The sequence below is a fragment of the Elgaria multicarinata genome, chromosome 2 (assembly GCF_023053635.1).
Source record: "Elgaria multicarinata webbii isolate HBS135686 ecotype San Diego chromosome 2, rElgMul1.1.pri, whole genome shotgun sequence".
Lineage (NCBI taxonomy): Eukaryota > Metazoa > Chordata > Lepidosauria > Squamata > Anguidae > Elgaria > Elgaria multicarinata.
The window spans coordinates 155,807,547-155,830,457 of NC_086172.1; the positions used below are offsets into that span (position 1 = coordinate 155,807,547).

The 22,911-nt window shown below is 39.9% G+C and overlaps 1 protein-coding gene across 4 annotated transcripts in view; it reads right to left on the reverse strand.

Moving 5' to 3' along the window:
• The window catches only part of FOXN3 (forkhead box N3), a 197,540-nt gene that overhangs the window by 73,897 nt on the left and 100,732 nt on the right, over positions 1–22,911 (reverse strand). For all 4 annotated transcript variants that reach the window (XM_063117949.1, XM_063117951.1, XM_063117950.1 and 1 more), the window contains exon 4: positions 18,500–18,564. In XM_063117949.1, coding sequence (XP_062974019.1) covers positions 18,500–18,564 — 65 coding nt within the window. The remainder of the gene's footprint in view (positions 1–18,499; positions 18,565–22,911) is intronic.

Below are 22,911 nucleotides of genomic sequence, written 5' to 3' on the forward strand. Positions count from 1 at the left end.
TTCCTTTCTCTAAGACTTTCTTTTTACTCCCCTTTAGATTAAAAATGCTACAGGTTCAAGGATGTGGTTCTAATCTGGATTTTGGATGCAGAGAAACAACAAGAAATAAACCCCATTGTCAATTTTATATCTATTTTTTTAGGACAGCAATAGCTTCTGATGCCATTATTATTATTATTATTATTATTATTATTATTATTATTATTATTTATTTATATAGCACCATCGATGTACATGGTGCTGTACAGATAACACAGTAAATAGCAAGACCCTGCCGCATAGGCTTACAATCTAATAAAGTTGTAGTAAACAATAAGAAGGGAAGGAGAATGCAAACAGGCACAGGGAAGTGTAAACAGGCACCGGGAAGGGTGAAGCTAACAGTATAGAGTCAGAACAAACTCAAAGTTTAAAAGCTATAGGGAAAAGAAAAGTTTTTAGCTGTGTTTTAAAAGCTGTGATTGAGTTGGTAGTTCTCAGGTGTTCTGGAAGAGCATTCCAGGCATGAGGGGCAGCAGAGGAAAATGGACGAAGCCGAGCAAGGGAAGTAGAGACCCTTGGGCAGGCAAGAAGCATGGCATCAGAGGAGCGAAGAGCACGAGCGGGGCAATAGTGTGAGATGAGAGAGGAGAGATAGGCAGGAGCTAGACCGTGAAAAGCTTTGAAGGTCAACAGGAGAAGTTTATATTGGATTCTGGAATGAATTGGGAGCCAATGAAGAGATTTCAGAAGCGGAGTGACATGGTCAGAGCGGCGGGCCAGGAAGATGATCTTAGCGGCAGAGTGGTGGACAGAGACCAGCGGACTGATGTGAGATGAGGGGAGGCCAGAGAGGAGGAGGTTGCAGTAGTCCAACCGAGAGATAACCAGTGCGTGAACGAGAGTCTTGGCAGAAGAGACAGACAAAAATGGTCGAATCCTGGCAATATTATACAGGAAGAAACGACAAGATTTAGCTACTGCCTCGATATGAGGAATAAAGGAGAGCGAGGAATCAAATATAAAGCCAAGGCTACGAGTTTCCTTGACCGGAGTAAGCGTGACATCGTTGACAGTAAGAGAGAATGAGAGATGAGGAGAAGGTTTAGGAGGAAAAACAAGCAGTTCAGTTTTTGCCATATTGAGTTTCAAACGGCGATAAAGCAGCCAGGCTGAGATATCTGAAAGACATGCTGAGATACGATCGTGGACATCAGGAGAAAGTTCCGGAGATGAGAGGTATAGTTGTGTGTCATCGGCATACAGGTGATATTGGAGGCCATGAGATTGAATAAGTTTACCCAAGGGCAGCATGTATAGAGAAAACAGCAGCGGGCCAAGCACCGAGCCTTGCGGAACCCCTACTGAAAGGAGAAAGGAGGAGGACGAGCTGCCGTTAGCCGACACGCTGAAAGAGCGACCCTCTAGATAGGAGGCGAACCAGTTATAGACAGAGCCACAGAGTCCAAGGTCATGGAGGGAATCTAAGAGAAGATTGTGATCAACCGTGTCAAAGGCTGCAGTTAGATCAAGGAGAATAAGGACGGAATAATGGCCCTTAGACTTGGCAGTGAGAAGATCATTGGTGATCTTGGTAAGGGCTGTTTCAGTGGAATGCAAAGGACGGAATCCAGATTGAAAGGGATCCAGAGCAGAGTTACTAGAGAGAAAGTCAAGACAGCGAGAGTAGACCACACGTTCCAGAATCTTTGAGACAAGGGGCAACAGAGAGACAGGTCGGTAGTTAGACAGAGAAAGTCGATCAAGAGTGGGTTTTTTGAGAATGGGAGAGACAGTAGCATGTTTAAAAGCAGAGGGAAATGAGCCAGAGGACAGAGAAGAATTAATGATGTGAAGCAAGGACGGGAGGATAGCGGGGATAAGATTAATAAAGACGCGAGAGGGAATTGGATCACGGGAACAAGTGGAAGGCTTCGACGAGCCCATTCACTACAAACGCCAATCTCATCCGTTCATGACCAAGGGATCACTTTGTGGTGCTTTATTCCTTTCAGAGAGAGATCCAAATCCCCCAAATCACAGTACATTGGTTAAACGTGACTGTGCCTATTTCATTTCCCACCATTGTTCGATAGCCAGGTCACTCTGACATAGACAGCTTCAACAGAGTAGTCAAGTTACAAGCACTCCATTTAAAATGACAATGTGGAAGGCAGGGATAGGGGTGGGGTGGGAAGAGGGACAGAAAACTGAGAAAAACAAAGACAGTATCAAAATCCATGGGCAAAATCACACATTGCTAGAACAGGGGTTGGCTCTGGTGACAGATGTTGCAATTAAATTAAAAAGCTACTCTTCATGTCCAGCTCAAAAGTTAATTGTTGGGCTGTATTTAATGATCAGTTTATTAAATAAGGATCAAGCAGTTGACGTCATAATAATCCTAAACCCCTCATCATTACATAACGTACAGGCAGAATTCACAAAGCATGCTCCTATTGGTAAAAGAAACTCAGCAAATCCAGTTGATGCAATGATGCTGTTTTCCTTGTAAAAGGAAACCTTTTACTGCATTTATGCCACTGCATAAAAGAGGTTTTAACTGTTCCAGAGTGAGGCGAGATCGCCGGTTCAAGCCTACCTTAAATTGTCTCTTTATTGACTATGTTCCTAAATATTTAACCACGTGCAAGAAATTATTAAACTTCAGCAGCCTCTATCAGTTTTAAAAGACTGGCTACTAGAATGGCTGATATTTCACATCTGCCACTGAACTAATTTACTCATTCTAGAGAAAACCAGAAATTTTACACTGATTCTTTTCTTCAAAAATCGCTACTTTAAAAAGTAATTCAGTAATATAGCATTATTCTCACATGTGACTATCATATTTGAATAAAAATAATTGTATAAAATACTACAAGTATTACAAATGAGGCCAAGTTGTCAAATCAGTTAGACTGCAAGACATACTTGGTTTCACTTTTAGAATTCCAGCAGCCAACATGTTTGATTGTGGTTTTTGCCCTAGTACTGGTCCTCCATTTATTCATATTCATGTAATTGAGACTCCCTCTCCCATCTGTCTTTACACCAGTTTTGGATTGTTGAGCAATTGGTTTAACATGGGAATGGACAAAAGAATAAAGGCTTCAAAGACAGAAATAAAATAATCCACGCCACTTCAAGGGCTGGCAAATCAAGATGTTTATAACCAAGAAAAAAGTCTTTCAGTGTGTTGAGGTAGAACCCACAATCTTCAGTTATAGGCCTAAAGATAAGATAACAGCTGGTAAATTCCAACACACAACCTCCCCATCATTCAATAGACCATGGAAGAATTTCATCTCTCCCTACCTATCCCAGATGCCCAACTTTCATCCCCCTCCACATACACACCTTCTCACCCTTCTCTGCCCTCATTCTTGTTAGCATTAGTGACCCTCACATTGTGACAGCAGTCACTCCCCACACACTTCAAAGTATGTGAATGCTGCATTCTGTAGGACTGCAATTCCTGAGAGTCTCTCCCAGTATGAACCAACTCATATACTAAGGTCATAATCTGAGGCCCTCCTCCAAGGGAGTTTCAAATGAAGGCAACAAGGGAGAAGGCCTTCACAGTGGTGGCCCCGATTACTGAATACCTTCCACAGTGGGCGAAGGATGGTGGACGGGAAGCACCCAAACTTAAAGCTCTCCTAGACAAAATCTTCTCTGTAGTGACACCAATCTGTGGAATGTCCTTCCAGGGAGATCCACTTGGCATCTTCACTGTATGCATTTAGACACCAGGTTAAGACCTTCCTGTGATATATATTAACATTACTGCTAACTCTTTAATATTTTAAATATTTCTAATGTTTTAACATTTTAATATTTTGACTTTTTCATTGTTTTATTGATTGATTTGCTTGTTAACTTATTTCAGGGCATTATCTTAATTTGCCAGTTGGGCAGTGTACAAACTAAATAAATACTCTAGGCTTTTTCTTATAATGATAAACCATAGCTTATCATTATGCCCATTCTTGGAGGGGAAGGTGGAGTGCCATGTTTCTGGAGTCTGAGCCTAGCAGTTACAGGTTCAAGTGTCCAAGAGTTCTAAAATGGTCAGCACAAACAAAGATTAGGCAAAGACAAAGTCTCAAAAGTCTAGGTCACAGGTAAACAGGTTCCAAGGCAACACAGCAGATGCAGAAGGATAGTCAGAGTCCAGTCCAGGCAACAGGCAATAAAGTCACAAGGCAACACAGCAGACAAGAAACAGGCAGAAGAAGGATCAAACTCCCGTGCAGAAGTGCTCACGCCAGTAATCAGTCCAGGCAAAATAAAATGGATTCAGGAAGGTCTGGTTGACATTGTTTCCAGCAACTCTCTCAGCCTTACACTGCTGTTTTTTACGCAGAGGTTGACAGATTTGTGTAAAATGTGCGTGTGCTAATTCATATAAATGCTGATTTATAAATAATAATTGTAATTTCAGTAGAAATACAATACATCTCATCATAGTGGGGAAAGCTGGGATTTGCAGCTGAAAAAGTCCTCCTTGTGATAAAAGCCCCTTTTCACACAAGGAGGCCTCTGGCTCAGTCAAGCACACCTTCTGAATTCCTGTCTTTTCAAGAGGTGTCTCTCCCAAGGGCTTGGGAGTGAGTCTGTGACCCCATTCAGACAACACGCTAAACCATGCTGCTTAACCACAAAATGCATTCCGTTAACCATTTTGTGGTTAAGCAGCGTGATTTAGCGTGTTGGCTGAATGGGGCCTGTGTCTTCCACAGATGATGCCCTCATGGCAGTCAGCCTTGAGGGCCTGGCCTCCTCCTGGTTTACTGCCAGATCCTTGGTATTGCTGGTGGTGGGTACCGTATTTCTTCGATTCTAAGACGCCATCGATTCTAAGACGAACCCCATTTTTAGAGATGTTTATTTGGGAAAAAAGGGCATCTTAGAATCGAAGAAATACTTCCCTCACCGCCCAGCCAACCTCCTCCTCCCTCCCTCCGTGCTTTCTTCTAATGGTTGTGTCCTTTTCTTTTTTCCCTCTATGAGAGAAGAAACCGCCGTTTGCGCGGGAAGAAGGAAGGGCGTTGAAACAAAGAGTAAACAATATTTTTGGGCGGGGAGAGAGAGGAGAAGACGCAATTAAGGAGCTAAAACGCTTAACTCTCCAGTCTCGCTCTTTACTTGTCTGTGCACCAGGGGACGACAACACGCAAATAAGTCCCATGGAAATCGATGGGACTTGCGAATAAATTTGCCTAACAAAAAACCAGGTGCTTACCCAACCAGCTCCTCCTCGCTCGCATGGCTCGAGGCTGCTGCAGGAGCTTCCTCTTTTCCTCTTACCGTATTGCTTCGATTCTAAGATGCCATCGATTCTAAGACGCACTCCATTTTTAGAGCTGTTGTGTTGGGGGAAAAGTGTGTCTTAGAATCAAAGAAATACGGTAGATTGTGGTCCTTCAACTCTTCCTCCTATGAAGAGTCTCACATCAGGGTCATGACATGGAAAATAGAAGCACTGGCAGTTGTCTGTACCACCACTGACATGAACTGAGGCCCACTCTGTCCCCACTCTGTGTCTCCTGTTCTCTCTCCTCCCTCACACATGCACAGGTCATCGCAAGGCTTCACGGCCACAAGCACAATATAATACCAAGCAAGAGACATATTTCTAACTAAAGGAGAAGCAAGATGTGATAGTAAGAAGGGCTCTAGCAGCCCAGCTAGACAGCAAAGAGGCAATGGTGATGCCCTGAAAACTGCTAATTCCAATCAGGGTGGATAAAAATCAATGATTTTTTTTTAAAAAAAATAATCGGATTTTTAAAAATTTAAATCAGATTTTTTTATTTAAATTGGATTTTTTTTTAATAAATGCTTTTTGAAGAAAAATCTATCTAAAGAAAGTTTTCTATTTAAGATACATTATAGTCCAAAGGTTATTCATCATGAAATAAGGATTAGTTTTTAATTATGTAGCATGAGGCTGTATATTCATGCAATGTTGAAATTTTTTGGTAAATGAATTCCATTAATCCATTCACAATGTCATGCTCTTCCAGAGGTTTCTGTAAAATTATTGGGCAGTTTTTCTATTTTATTTATTTATTTATTACATTTCTATACTGCCCAATAGCTGGAGCTCTCTGGGTGGTTCACAAAAATTAAAAACATTCAAAGTATAAAACAACAGTATAAAACCATAATATAAAATACAATATAAAAGCTCAACCAGATAAAAACAGCAGCAATGCAAAATTACAAATTTAAAACACCAAGTTAAAATGTATTTATAGACTGTTAAAATGCTGGGAGAATAAAAAGGTCTTCACCTGGCGTCTAAAAGCATATAACGTAGGTGCCATATCTAGAAGATATTATCACAGATGCTTGGTTTTACAGTTCTCAAAACTGTGAATTTGTGTCTGCAGAGATCACAATCCCATTGTTCCTTTGCAAATCTATGTACACAGAATCAACTCCTTACCTCTTAAGTGCTAAGTTTCAAAAAAAAATATCAATGGATAGATTGTTGGGAGTGGAATAGATCAGCACAAGAAGTTAAGATTAAAACTAATCTGTTATTCTAAAAATGAAACCTTCATCTGGTTGTAAATATTAAGATTATACCAGCAAGAAAGAGTCTTTGGTAACTCTGAGTTGTGTAAAAAAAATTTGGGGGGTGTGTGTCACATGATTAAATAGAGTCTTTCTGAGTAGTGATTTAAATCATGATTTAAATAAAATCCACCCCGATTCCAATGTACAAAATGTTCCAGTTCCTTTGGGGTTTTATAGTGATTTCTTACCCAATGTTCTGCTGCTATAAAAAAAGTACATGCTTCAATAGGGTTATTATTTGTAAGGAAGCACAATCTACTTATGCAACAAGTTTGTGCACTGAATTTAACATATCTGCATCAGTTATCGCAAACTGAACTCTAATGTTATATAAGTTGCCTAGAATGTTGTGCAGTGTTCCAGTTTTCCATATTTTCCAGTAATTACATGCATGTGGCACACGTAGTTTATTTTTTAAAGCAATTACATACATTTCAGAATGTTCAACGCACAATACTGGGCAAGGTCAAAGGCTTTTTAATCAGAGGAAAAAAGACACAAGCAGTGGGAGAAACTCAAATTCTGTATGTAAGTAAAGGACCTACCACATTGCTTCCTCCATGATTTGATAATGATTTCACTGTGCCTCTGATTCATTTGAGGAAGCAGAATTGACGACAATTTTACCAAAACAGTGTCTTAAACATTTTGATGCTTAAAAAACCAAAACAAATTGTCTCTTGACAACTCCTCCAACAGAGCAGGTTTTAAAGCATTCAATAGAAAAAACATACATGAAAACCTCTCTCCATGATTCTTTAACCATCTCAATTCACAGGGCATATCCACCTCACAGATTTAAATCAGTCTGAGCCATTTCCTATCTTCAGGGAATCCTAGGCACTCACACTTTTGAGAAGGGGCTGCAGATCTGCACCAAAATTCTCAACAGCCGAACTAGAATGCCATTCCAGAATTTTTTTGGAAGAAGACATGACAATTAAAACAAGCATAAAACAGTTAAGTTTGTAATTAAGATTATGCTTGCAAAGGTAACCACAGTGTAACTGTGCTCCATTTAGAACATGGACTTCAACACATTGACTCTAATTTCAATTTGGAAACCAAAGGGTGCTTCAAAGTTCAGCAACCAGAAATGTGCACATTAAAGGATGGACCAGTATCCTACTTTACAGAGGACAGGCCTCCATTTGAAAGATTATCAGAGGACAGTCCTCTGTTTGAAGAGCTGTTCAGTGGTAGTCCAGTTCAAAGATAAAGAAGCACAAGAAGGAAGGGACAGTGTCTTATTAGCACCTAGATACTACACTGAGCAGGTCTCAGTTTGCCCCACTATGAAGAGATACATTGTATTTCTTTTGAAACAATAATTATTTCTAAATCTGCATTTATATGAATTAGCACAAGCAAATTTTATGTAAATCTACACCTTCTTTTGACCTCTTGGTTGGTGATTAATTTCCTCATTTTTAGTGATGTGTAAGTGTCCAACCTAGCACATGGCCACTGCTTCAGAAGGGGGGCTAAATTAAAACACAAACACACACACACACACACACACACACACACACTGCACTAGAGCCAAACAATACCCTAGAGAGTAGAATTAAAGCAAGGAACAGGCTTACACTTAATTGACACTGAGCTTCATTCAGAGTCCATGTCGATAAAAACAATACACTAACTAAATCAGGAGTCTCCAAAATGGTGTCCATTGGCACCAATGTGTCCTTGGACACATCTCCTAATTTTTATTTTATTTCTTAAGGTTTTTTTAATTAACCACTTTTAACTGGACAGCTGACATGCTGCAAAGCAAAGGGCCGCCCTCCAGCTCTACCTATGTTAAGGTTCAAAAGAACTCAGCCCCCATCTCTGTATTGTACTTAGATTCGTGGGCAAGTCATTTTCTTTTAGTCTCACCAGTCTGGGTTCTGGGAACAGCCGGGCCCACCATGGCAACCATTTTATGAGAGTGCCCACGACACTCTCTCAAAATTCCAAACATGTCCACTGACCCCAAACAGTGGGAACCTCTGATTTAAACAATCCCCGCTCCCCATAAATGTTGTCCATGCTGAGAAAAGAAAGACAGTAAGATAAACTTCATGAGTAACTGGGTGTTGCCAGTGTTCCAAAACACACACAAAAAACCCTTCATTTGGATAATCTGACTTGCTACACCAGCAGGATTTCTGAAATACAGTCTTGAAGCTCTAATTACAAACTGCTACTGTTACAGGTAAAGTCGTTTAAGTGGCAAGTTCTTTGGTGGAGGAAAGGAGGAGGAGGGTGGGGCGGGGGCGTGTTTTTACAGCAACCCAGGCTTATGATCAGGACTCATGGAAACTATTGTAACACACACCACAATCACTACCAAGGATCAGAACTGAACCATGTCTGAACTTTCAGTCTCATGACTGACAGCTTGCCTTGACACAAATTATTTCATTTCATTACTGAGAAACCTGCAGTCGTTTAACCTCACTGGCAGAGAGCTCCAGAAAAGAAACTAATGTTATACTTATTATTATTTTATCATCGTTATTGTAGTATTATACAGCTTTCAAGTATTCACTGTGCTTCATATTGTTGTGAAGCAAGGGGTGTATCCTAGTTGTAATTCTTACATTGAACCTCCAAGATGCATCAGTATTATTATCTCTCATATTGCAGATGGGAGGAGGGGGATTGAGGCTGAGAGGGAATGGCCTGCTGAAGGCCAGTGTGGTGTAGTGGCTAAAGTGTTGGACGGAGTCGGGAGATCTGGATTCTAGTCCTCACCCAGCCATGGAAACCCACTGGGTGACTTTGGGCCAGTCACAGACTCTCAAGCCCAACCTACCTCACAGGGTTGTTGTTGGGAGGATAAAATTGAGAGGAGGAGGAGGAGGAGGAGGAGGATTATGTAGACCACCTTGGGTTCCTTAGAGGAAAAAACATGGGATATAAATGCAATAATAAATAAATAAATAAATAAATAAATTAAATCTAGCGCGTTCATGGCAGAGGCAAGATTCGAACTGGGGCCTTCAAAATTTATAGCTCAGCCACTACACAACCCCGGCTCTCATTGATCCATTTAAAAAAAAAACCAAAAAAAAACTGATGCTTAAGCATACAGCAAACAAATAGAGACAAAGGCAAGTAGTGTGGAATTTAAAAAATGCTATTAAGAATGTAAGAGCCATGCTGAATCTAGGCTCCTCTTAGTCCAGCACTCTGTTCACACAGTGGCAAACCAGCCGCCCATAGGAAACCCACAAGCGGGACATAAATGCAATTAAGACCCTCCTTCTCATGTCCTACAGCAAGTGGTGTATGTAAGCATAGTATCTTTGATACTGGAAGTAATATATAGCCATCATGACTACTAGCTATTGACAGCCTTATCCTTCATGAATTTGTCTCATCCTCTTTTAAAGCCATCCAAGTTGGTGGGCACCACTACATTTTGTGGTTTCAAATTCAATTGTTTAATAATGCATTCTGTGAAGAGGCACTTCACACCACACACACACAACTGCATGATACTGTTTTTTGCTTAGGGAAGTTCCTGGACACCTTTCAAAACTGCCAAGGTACAATTAATTTGCCAAGGCTTTAAAGATATACAACAGTAGTGAAAACAAATCAAGTGAAAATTCTCACACATTCATTGCTTCTGAGAGCATCTTTTCAATTGCCCTTCATTTTTTAAAAAGAGATTATTTCTCTCATGTATGGCAGAATCTCCATTACACATTCTTGGTCACCTGATCGTCTTAATTATCTAAACACCCTTCCCCAGCCTGGTGCATGCTGGACTACAACTCACATCATCCCCAGTCATCACCCATGTTGGCTAGGAACGATGGGGGTTGTAGTACAACATTCAGGTTGGCACCAGCTTAGGGAACGCTGGTCTAAATACTTTCCCTGTTACAACGTAGTTATTGTTCAAGAGTATACCAATGTAAGGTAGTGTGCCCATTAATGAAAAATTATCACATGTTCAACTTATACTAATTGCTTTGGCAATTCTAGCCTTGTGAACAGATGTAAACGAATGACAATACTAGGAAAATCACTTATGCTGAAGGAACAAAGTTTTGCTTTTTGAATGCAGCACACAGCTCTCATTAAAGCCACCTAGACACTACTAGCCTTCCAACAGTCTTGTCCAGCTTGCAGCCTTTTATAAGTGAAATAGTGGCATTTTTCTTTCCTGTTGAGTAAAGTATTCTTTTGTTTCTATCGTTCTAGCTTTGGCAACAGCATCTATTTGCCTAAATTCCGAGGGAGCTCAGCATCCTGCATTCTTGCCCAAGATCTCAAATACAAGCTCAACTTTTCTACACTTTTATTAAAAAACAAACAACATTGCATTGTTTGCTTAAGAGATGTTTCAAAAAGAGAACATGGAATGCTATAACTTGTTGCACTGGCCAATAAATGCCTTAGGATGAGACCCACTGATAGCTGCACTAGTACAACACTGGAAAACTGGGCCCAAATGCTGAGACTTCTTGGCCTATTAGCTAAGATCAAGTGTAGCAAATCATTACATCATCATCATCAACTTTATTACAGTCAATGACCAGACATTAAACATGCACAAGAGTAGGGCAAAATTATGTACAGATTTGAAAAGTATGCAGCAGAATCAGTTCTGGAGAGATGCCGTTGTTGCTGATGCTCATGCCAGCACAAACGTTGAAAGTTATAAGTACTACGTTGTTCAGGTTGGGAGCTGTCAATGCCTATACACCATGAAAAATACACACGTAAGAAGTCCTCGTAAGTATTCATCTGGGGAGAGTGGACTATTTTGCTGCTGCCACCACCAGAACAATTTCTTCATGTATTCTTGTTGCACACTCAGAGAGTCTTCAGATGTAGGGTATTCTGAGTGGCTTGGTAGCTTCTTACTACCATGGAACCAAGGGAGACTTCACACATTACAAATTAGTATGGATTCGGCATTTAGCCATGGAATAATCCAGAACACATGAGAAGACTACATATCTTTTTTAAAAATGTGTGCATGCTGCAGGGAAACTGGATTGACACCCTAACCATGGTATTTATAAGGTCTAATTTGTCTAGGTTACTACAAACAAAGTGGCCTGGTTGACTCGTAATAGTAAACCATAATTTAGCATTACATGCATGAGCCTTAGGCTTATGTCCTCCTCCCCTCCTTTCCCTTCCTCTGGAGCAGGTGTTAGGGATGCACCAAACTTATGGAACTCTCTAGTATTAAATAAATACCATCATTGTTGAGTTTCTGTTGCTTGCTCAAAATATTTATTTTCATGAGTATGACTATATGCTTACCATTGTTTTTTAAGGCTGTTTTCTTTTAAGTGTTGCCTTATTTGAACTGAATTATGTTGGATTTGTTTTGTTCACCACTCAAGATATTTCTTATCAATTGAGCAGTACATAAATTTAATGAAATAAGATATGCTTATTATACACATCTCTAAACCGTGGTTGATCATGATTCCCAAACACAGGTAGCAATAGAGCCATGAAGGATTTTCCCCCCCTCCTGGCCCTAAATGATATTGGGTTCCAGATATTTAGCTTTCCTTGTAGCGCTCTTCAATTTTTAATAGCTGATCTTACATTGCTGCTGTCAGTCTGTCAAAAGGCATAGTTTGGGGAACACTCTCAAGCCACAGCTAGACGAGGCAATATCCCAGGGTTCACCTCGGGATCGTCCCTGTGCATGCACATGACGCACAGGGGCTCCCGGGAGCAGGAAGGGACAATCCCTCCCTTTCCCCGGGATATCACCCTACCCTTTAGGCATGTTTTTTCTGTGGTCTCAGGATCATCCCAAGACCGCAGAAAGTGTGGCCCACCATCGTGGTTTGTCCCGGCTCCTCGCGGTTACTTGCGAGGAGCCAGGAATCCCACACAGGGTGCAAAACTCCTCAGGAGCTCTGCGCCCATCGGGGGTGGGGAGGGGGAAACAGGGGAAATTGCTTTAAAATAATAAAAAAACACTATTTCTGCACAAGCACTCCTGTGCTCTTCTCCTTTAAGAAAAAAACCCCAAAATGCCAGGCGCAACGTCCTGTTCCTCTGAGGACGTCGCACGCTGCATATAAACAGATGAATCTGCTAAGATTTTTTTTAAAAAAAAACACGCATGGGCCATGGCTTCTTTTAGCCCAAATGTGGCCACAAGGATCAAACTATTTCAATACAGTATTTTGGATTTCTATACACTCACTCTTACCTCCACTTTCCCATGATCTAACAATATAATTTTTGTTAGCTTTCCCATGCTCCCTTTAAATTACTACACCTTAGGGGTTGAGCAAGGACTTGCAAAGAACAATGTTGTCATCAGCAAAGCTATTTTTCAGTGTGCATTTCAGCAAAGCAAGTGTTTTTTTGCTGAACCCTTCCCACAGGAGCCTGGCTTCTGGCAAACTACTGCACAAAACACAACCCTACCTAATGTTTGTAAGGCACCCTGACCTGACCTGAAGTACCTGACCACTCCCATTGGTTGTCAAGGCAGAGTAAACAAAGACAGCAAACTTTGCCCCGAGGAATTTAGGAGTGGATACTCTGTTCATCTGACACACAAGAAAAACTCAGACTGTCTTGTGAAATTGGCAAAAACCTTTTGCCTTGAACTTAAAAAGTAGCTATATTATCCGAAGCCACAAGTTCTAAAATGCTACCAAACCGAGTAAACACCAGAAGCGGCACTGGCTGCCTCGATAAACGGCATTCCCATAGTGTTATGTGTGAATACAGAGTTGAAAAGTCTGCATCCTCATAATCATGAATTTGTGGAAATCCCATCAACTCTCTCCTCTCCAAATTCAAAATGGCGCTGCTAAAAACCATCCCTTTAAACTCATTATCAGCATCATCTCCTGCTTTGCCCTCCAGGGTTTAGCTGCATTAGAAATTCCAATCATCCCACTTCCATTCTCAGTGTGAAACAGAAAGGCCTGAGTAAATCTCCTGGGGGTAGGGAATGATGTGGGGCAGGAAGAGTCCGTGAATCTCATGAGGGTTTTTTTAGAAGGCCCTGATCAGGTTTCAATGAGCTGCAGCGCCCACTGGTGCCAAATTGCATATGCAACCACTCCTCGGGGGTTGTTGTGTTGTGCAAACTCAGTGAATGTGGTTATGCAAGGGTTAAACAGAGGGTTGTTTAACCCTTGCATAACAAACTCACTGGGTTCACATGGTACAATAACTCCCAGACAAGCACTGTATATTCAAAATGGTGGCCACTAACATCCAACATGCACTGTAGCCTCACTGTGGGTTAAACAAATAACCCGTGATGGGTCATTGTATCTTGCTGCCCCCACAAGCCTGGAAACAGCCCTAAACTAGACCAAAATATTAGCATGATGGGATGACGTATATACGGAGTCAATGCAATTTCCTGTACTGAATATACTGCATTAATGCAAGCTTCATATTGTGGTGGAAGTAGCAACTTATATTTTGTTAAGCATTTAGCATGCTGCCCAAACTAAACTATTACACAATAGAAGTAGAAGTCACACAAGAGAAGTTGAAGTTAATACTGCTCAGTTATTGGGAATAGTTAGCATATTTAAGTTATAACTAGCATCATTCCAGAGTAATTTATATGAAGTTGTACATTGGATGTTTCAGTGGTATTTTTCTTTGACCATGTTTGCACAATTACTGATTACAGAGTAAAGAAATGTGTATTTACTAAAAAGGACAGGTTTCAAACATATTTCTGCTTAGAAATGGAACCAAAGTAAATATAATGTCGCTTCCCTAGAGAAAAAAGGAAAAGAAAAATGCTAGGTGACAATTCCTGGGTGAAATCAGCTGAAGGACGGCACAAGAAGACATCCAGCTGCCCACCAAGAAATTTGTGTTAAAAAATATTGGACAAAAATAAACATTAAAGGAGCAAAGAGGATTTAGATTGTTTGTTTTTACGTTTAAATTAATATTTGTGATAGGATATCCTATTTATAATAAGATAGGCTGACAGAAAACTGATTACATCTAGAGTTACTACAGCCAGGCTGGCAGATGCAATATTGGAAGCAGGCAAAAAACAACAACCAAATAATTCAGGAATGGTTGGATAAAATGTGGGAGTATGCAGTGATGCAAAAATAGCAAATTATATTTGTGCTAAGGGGGAAAAAACCAAATGGGATTGCTTTATTTAAAAATGGACAACCTTTATTAATTTTTTAGTGTTAAACCGGGTTATAAGCGAATGTATATAATCATGTTTTACAATGCTATGAATATTTATGCAGTTTATTACAATAATAAAATCCGTAAAAAGCGAAACGACACCTCCTTTAAAAAATAATAATCAAACACTTCCACATCAGTGCACAAATTTGCTGGCAACTACTGTAATACAGAGGAAAACGTCATTAGATTTGTTTTCCAGAACCGTTACACACGAACTATGATCTATTCTAATTATAGGCAACCTGTCTAAACCACAGTGGGGAAAAAAACACTGGTAGTTGGTAGGTATGGATGGATTAGTCAATTTCTGGTCCAAGTTAACTCTGTATGTGTTCTATTCCACTTCAGCACTGATCTCTGATTTCTAAAAAAATAAGAATAAGAATAATCCGCACACAACTTCATATTATACATATTTAAATATGTTCATTAGGTCAATGTTCGCTGAAATGGAATCAGTCATTCCACAGAAATTCTTACCTGGAAAGCTGCTTTTAGACCCACTGGATGGTCAGTCAAGTGATTTAGTATAACATTTAAATGTGGTAAATGAAATATATTTAAATAAGAGAGAAATCCATGAAGGGCCAATCCCTTTGGTATTTAAGCATGCCACTGTGCAATACGAACACCAGTATCTCTGTTGCTGAACTTAAAATAGTGACCTATAAAAATGCCTTGTCCTATAAAATTTGATGTACTACAGATTCGATCCTGTTCTAAATTGCTCAGCCTTCTCCCCATGTTCAGCTCTGTGCCATTTTCATGCTGATCCATACGCACAGAATGGTACTAAGTTAAAAAATCTCGCAAGACACATCTAAGTTAAAAAATCTCGCAAGACACATTTCCCATCATAAGTCTCTTCCTAATCACCAGAAATATAAAGTAGCACTAACTGAGGTTAGTATTGTTCCATCTGGACTTCTTGCTGTGCTTTTATCATCTCTTCATTCTTCCAGAGCTATGTTCTACTTGCCTAGCCCATAGCTGTATTGGACAAAGAACACCTAAGTTTCATATTTTGTACAGCTCACACCCATTTCAATGCAAGCTGTACAAAAAGAGCACACATGCATGCACATGCACAAACACACAGATGGAATACAATCCTAGGCATATTTACTCCACTGTGTTCAACATGGTTTATTCCCAGGTAAGCGTGCGAAGAATGGCAGCTTCAGCCAATCGTTCTGAGATGTTGAAGTCTCGTGTCTCTACTGCTGCCAGGATGGGGTAACAACATCTCGACATCTCTTAAAGTAATAACCCAAACGGTAACGCAACAAAAGTAAACCTTCGAATAATCAAGAAGATAACACTCATAGTTTTCTCTTTAAATATCATTCTTCATCAACATGTTAAGTGTACTTGGCTTTGAATAGTAACCTTACAATGGTGCTGATATTGCCAGGTGGTTATCTAATGCTCAGCAAAAAATATATATTTGATCAGTTACTAGAAACATACAAATCTGCAATACTGTCAATTTGGAAGCATGAGAGTACATAACTGATGTTGCATCAGCAATACAATAGAAGATAAAATGCATTACCAATTACATCAACATTCCAAGGAAGTCCATCGGTAAGACTGTAAAACCTTCTGTATGTTCATGTTTTCATGTGTTTTCCTTCTCCAATTTTATTTTACTTTACCACACCTCTATAATTCTGGTTAATTCCCATTAAATACTCATTGGGGAAGAATCCTGAAAGACAACTGCCTATAAAAATACAGAGGTAAAGACACTTTCTGCTCCAGAATGAGTAAAGGTGTTCTTTCTTCCTTATAACCAGCCTCTACCATGAACCTCCCTGGTTTTAAATGATGCACAACCATAGAGGTCAAATATGATTATCAGGACCATTGCCAAAAATAAGATCCAATATAAGGCCAGGCTTCTTTGCCTTACTATTTGTGGCAACAAACTGAGAACGTTGGTACAGGCAACTGTTCTTATGTATGCCACACTATGACAATGGAATCTACAACTGCTAGAATTCAGCCTTCTTTCAATACATGAGTCCAATTGACCCTAATAAAGGCTGAAATGTACTTATTCCACACACATTATGACAATGGAATCTACAACTTCTAGAATTCTTTCAATACTTGACTTCAACTGACCCTGTTAAAGAGTCAAATGTACTTATTCCACACATGGATTAGTTATTTTAAGACATTCTGACTCTCAGGATTCTATAGCAGCTACCCTTTTTCACTTAACTTGTCAATCCTACCTATTTCATCCGGCATCCAAACCCCTTCCACAGTTTCCTAACACAGAAGATGAAGACATTAGAAACATTGGTCTGAGTTTGTTATGGCAGGGCAAAGTGGAGGAAACAGGAGGAGAGAGCCACTTTTCAAAACAACCTGACCATGGCTGCAAGGTTCGTGCCCTCCAGAACTCTGCATGCACCTTCAGAACAGTCCACTTCTATGGACCAGAAAGAGGAAAATAGTGAAGCAAGCTATTTCATTGTTCTAAATGTTTGGGTGGTGTGTGTGTGTTTTTAATAGCTTTGAGTTATTTTACTAATGGCATTAGTTAGAATCTATGGATGAACAATAGTATATAAACAGTTTAAAATAAAATAGTGGATGGATTCTACAGTTCTCCCCCTTCCCCATGTTGACATATTCCAAGGACTGTTAGCATGCCCAATGGGTAAATTCATTTTGGCTCTGGAATATGACCAGGCAGTGGTGCCTTATATATGTATAATTGTTACTAGCTTAAAAGAAGATCTACACAAATGTTTTTAGCAAATGCTACCTTTGAAAAGCATAAAAAGTACATCCACAAATTTAGAAAATTAGCCTCAATGACCTTTCAGAACATGAACGAAGCAGTTATGAAAGCTGGCTGACAGATTTCAGATACTCAAATAAGTACTGCTTCCCATGAGTTATGGAAAGATGGGCACGTCTCCTCTTGATTTGTGCATTTCAATTTTCACATATAATAAAGACTGGCATTACAGCTGATAACTATATCCAAGGAAGATGACCAAGATCCAGATTGAATTACAATTAAGATTCAGAGTCTGGCATGCACAAGACAAAAAAAAGCATGAAAACTCTTCCAAGTTGAATCAGATCCAATTTCCAAGTTACAACTGCATAATAACTAGCTAAACATAACCTGAGCACAAAAAAGGAAAGAAAAGAATTTCCACAGATATGCACAGAACCACCACCCCTAGAAAGTCTTTGTTTCTTAACCACTGAACTCTTCTCTCCAATACAAAAAGGGAGACAAACAGAATCAGAACAGACCTAATATCAAAAAATGTATCTTTATATCAACCACCTCTTATTTCACCCTGCTACAGATCTGTTACACAATTTCCGCAAGACGTATCCTTGTACTGACACTAGAAGGAGCAAAGCGATTTTCTTCATCAACACAAATTGAATGTTACCGGAACACATTGTCCTGCATAAACTCTGTTGACTTTGCTATAAATGGGAGGAAACAAGATCAATAATGTGTCTGAGGAGGCGTAGGTAGGAGGAAGAGAGTCACATTTGCAGCATATATTACCTTTTGAGATAAAATGAGCTCATGAGTAAGTTATGCACAAAATCTAGGCACAGGGAAAGACAAAAGATAGAGAGAGAAGAGTCCATCAGAGGTTTTCTTCCGTAAAGGTTGTGAAAAGTTAGGGCAACTGTCAAGACAATTGATGAAGAGTGCATGTGTAAAATGCAGAGGAGAGAAAAAAGGGAAACTATGACCTACCTTGTAGAAGAGCTCCATTTCTCTTGAAAAAGGTGCTTCCTGGCCAAATGGGTGGACCTGATGTGCTAGAGGTAATTAAAAAAAAAGTGTAAAGAAAATCTCATTTACATTTATTGATTTGCAAGTCACCATAAATATACGTTCTTCTTGTTAAAGTGTGGCATCAGTTAAGTTGTGTTAAGAACATAACAGTTTGCTTCTGAAGAGCGGGGCTTACCTTGTTCATTAAAAAGAATTATTTAGCAGTCACATTATATATGCAAGAAAAACAACAACACTCAACCCAATGCCTGCCCACACACATTTAAGGGAGGGGAGAGGAAGCTAGAAACAAAAATATTTCTCCCACACATATTTTTAAAATTAAATTCATAGTGCCGCAAAGCATACATCAAGCTGAAAAGCAAATGCTTTACACTCTCATATGATTTCCCACTTTAAACTGGCCCTGAATCAGATGCTATTCTATTGCACTCAACAAGGATTCTTAGAACACCAATGGAGGGACTTTCTAGGGACAATCTTGGAGTTTGCATGTGCATGCGGAACATCAACATACTTGGGCATGCAACATAGCCGAAGCTCTCTGGGCAGTTCACAAAAATTAAAACCATGAGGAACATGATAAAACAACCAACAATCTAAAAACCCAAATACAAAATACAGTATAAAAGTATGACAATTTCAGGGCTAGGTGAAATAATTTGATGCACTGATTTGCAGGCTTTCTGCTTTTCTGGAGTTCCTCTCTATGGGCTAGCTTGAGCTGGTCTCAAAACATCTTTTGATATCAGAGGACTTGCAGCTTAATATCAGGGTAGCAAAATACTATTGTGCATTCAATCAAGTAATGAAAGACATCTGATCCAATAGATAAATGCAACCTTGGCCAGTTATTTTCTTGGCTTTGCTGACATGAGGAGGTCTGAAAGTTTAATCAGGCGAGGTTTACGATATGCCACATTCCTGCTGTGCTCTATATTAATTGACAGAATAAATTGTAACTAAGGAAATAGACAGAAGTACAAATAATCACCTTCTTCTTATGGAACTATCATCTGATTAACACAAATATGCACAACCCTTAGATTGATGATTCCATTCAACTTTCACATATCTTTATACCCACCGCTGAATAAGGTGTAATTATAACTACAGCAAATACACTATGGAGAAGTAGCTGCTTCTACAAATGGAGACCCACCTCACAATGTAAATGTACCAACAGAACTTCCTCATTCACATATGTCTGTGTCAAAATGGTACAAACAAAATGCTTGGCACACTTTGGTATCAATTGCTACATGACAAGGCAATTGAACCCTGAGACTGTGCAGCATGGCTTGTGCTCAAAGTCCCCATTTGGCTCAGAACATACTAGAATGGAATACTAGAATTGCTTCTGACCATGGCTTCCTTCCCCAACAGTTGTTGAAACTATTGTCCTCTCAAACATCTGTCTCTGAATACCAGTTGCTGGGGAACACAAATGGGATGGTGCTATTGCGCTTGTGTCCTGCTTCTTGGCTTCCCAGAAGCATCTAGTTATCTTCTGTAGGAACAGAATGCTGGTCTACATAGGTCTTTGGTCTGATGCAGCACAGTTCTTTTTATATTCTTATGACAATGTCCCTTTCTCCCTTGCTGATGTTACACCTGGAACTGTTTACACCTGGAATTGCCTCCTGGAACATCTCCATAACACCACCATTCTCTCTTTCTTCAATGTCTCTCTCACAACCCAACTTTTCACTGATACATGTGCCACAATTCGTTGCCATCTCCTGAAAATGAAGCCCAAGTATATGTAACGGAATTGAATGCATGCTCTCCCTATTTACTTTCACATCCATCTTCTTGCCCTCACTCAGTTGCTTCCCATATGCTGAAATTTAGATTATAAACTCTTCAGGGAAGGGCCTCAACTTCTCATTGCTCTGCAAAGCATCATCACATCACTGTTGATTTAACACTATCAAACAACAGGCATCAAACACTGAACACTGCCTGGACAAACAATTTGATTGTCAAAAGAGAGACAAACACCTCATGAGGGAAGGGAAGAGACTAGAAGATGTTATGAAGTTATAGAGTTAGAGAGTTAGGGAGAGAGCGAGAGAGAACTCTGTGACTTTGAGCTGGATTGCACACCTAATTTTCATATTCATAAGTGCATAGCAAACAAAATTTAAAAAATGAATGGATTTTGGTGATCCCCAGATGCATATGTTAATAATGCTAATTGGTCCTTTGAAATACCTTACATTCATTATTCCAAATCCATGTCATCTTCCAGGTTTCATTCTGCCCTATCCTTGGGTGTCACATTCCTGCCATTCTGTCTCTTTTAGATTGTGAGTCGTGGGCAGGACCTGTTTTTAAATTTCATATAGAACATAAAGTATGTACTATTCTGTTACAGCTATAGGAATATTATTCCCCTCTATGCAATTATGGGCGAGGGGGAAAATAGATTACATTCTTTAGCCTGCCCAGGTGAAAGGCTCTGAGCAGGGAACCCCTGTCCAAACTACTCAAGCCTCTTGTCAGGTACATGCCACTTGAAAATTCTCAGAAGTATGGGCCTGATTCATTCCCCACATAATAACATGTGCTACCTGCAATAAAATAAAAGCAATCCTACAAGCTCCTTTAACTCGACCAGATTCTTCTTCTTTTTTAAAGTTATTTTTTGAAAACAATTTCTTATTCCTCCTCCTTTCCCAACGTTTCTGGAGAAATATTGTGATAGGCTTTTCACTATGAACGCTCAAGTATCTAGCTGGTGACTCAGAGCATTGATTTTGCCAGGAAGACGAGTCATTGTGACAATGGCGGTGGCCTGGAAATGCAAGTTTTGGCAAGATCAACTCCATAGCAGAGAATCATAGATAGAAAGCCAAGACAGAAGAGATTCAAGTCTGACAGCATCTTCATGGGGGGAAAAAACATGGAGGAAAAGATGCCCGGGAGTGGGGGATGGGAACAGGTACATAGGGCAGATTCAGCCAGTTTGACTAGCACAATTTCTTTTACAAGTTTGGGTGTTAAGGGTTAGTTTTTAAATAACATTTTATTCTGACATTTTAATACACACACACACACACACGCTAGGGTTCTTTCTTCCCCAAGCCTGCTCGGACAGGGTAGATGTGCATATCTAAGAAGATAAATATGTAACTCATTGTGAAGAGAGGCCAAAGTGCTCCCGACACAAGCTGCTGGTCAGTGATCTCCTTCTGGCTTCCTTTTACAAGATGCAAGTACAACTAAATTAGTGCAAACAATGGTTCACTGCTAGTCTGCAGAACATGGCATAGAAGAGTTAATCATGTCCCCCTAGTCTTTCTTGGTCTGCTGTGGACTTGCAAACCTCCAAAGGCAAGAAAAAACAACAGGAAGGACAGGAAATATTTTTCATATATGACAGGGAGATCCAATTTAGTAATAATAAAGGAGAGTGGAGGAAAAGGACACTACTCACTAGTGCTTGACCAGAACTAATTACACAAGAGAGCTTTTAAAAAGACACACAAACAGTAATTGGGGGTGGGGGGTGGTCTTGCAACATTCAAGTGACAAACTAAGCTAATATTTAGAGAACAGAGGTCTCTTGTACATAAGTCTTCATTTATCCAAACCATTGCTCTCTCTCTCTCTCTCTCTGGGAGTTAATTTCAGTGATTATGTTCAGACAAATGTATATTTACCCAAGGAGAGACTAAAACATTCAAGTACAGCACTAAAAGTTTTCCTTGTTAAAGAAAGAGGCCTGATAATGTGATCTTAGTGGCTCTATTCATGGAGTTGCTCTAAAATTTTATGCAAGATAAGAGAGGCAAGCAGCAGAGGCAAAGCGTTAAAATTTGCCACCCATTGCAAGTCATGCCTTGGATTGACTGAAGTCCAAAAAGCACGGCTTTTTCAGCCGTTACCCCTCTGAAAAAGTTGGAATTGTATGGCTCGACTAACAGTTCGTGTACTTTGAGTTTTTCACTCTAAAGGCAGCTGGGAGAACATCCACTCTGGCAAAAAAGTCAACACGTCTCTTTGTGAGTTAAGGGGGTGGAGTGGTGGACTTAGGGCATCCATGGAAATGACAAAAGTAAATACTGTATTGGCAGCACTCATGCATAACAGGTCTTTATCTGGCTCAGAGAGGTAGCTACCAAGAACAGCCAACCCTGTTCCAATAAGGTGAAGCCCTACCCCTCTTAACCCAGAGTTCCTCGAATTCTCTGCACACTGGCACAACTCCCAATGCTATGTAGAACAAGGGAGTCACAAAATGGTGTTAAACAAGTCTACGAAATGACGTCTATTAGGATCTTAATGGCATGTTCCAAAGTATTTCAACACACTAACTTTACCGGAAGTACTCGTGTGTCTCTAATCATAAATAAGAACGTAAA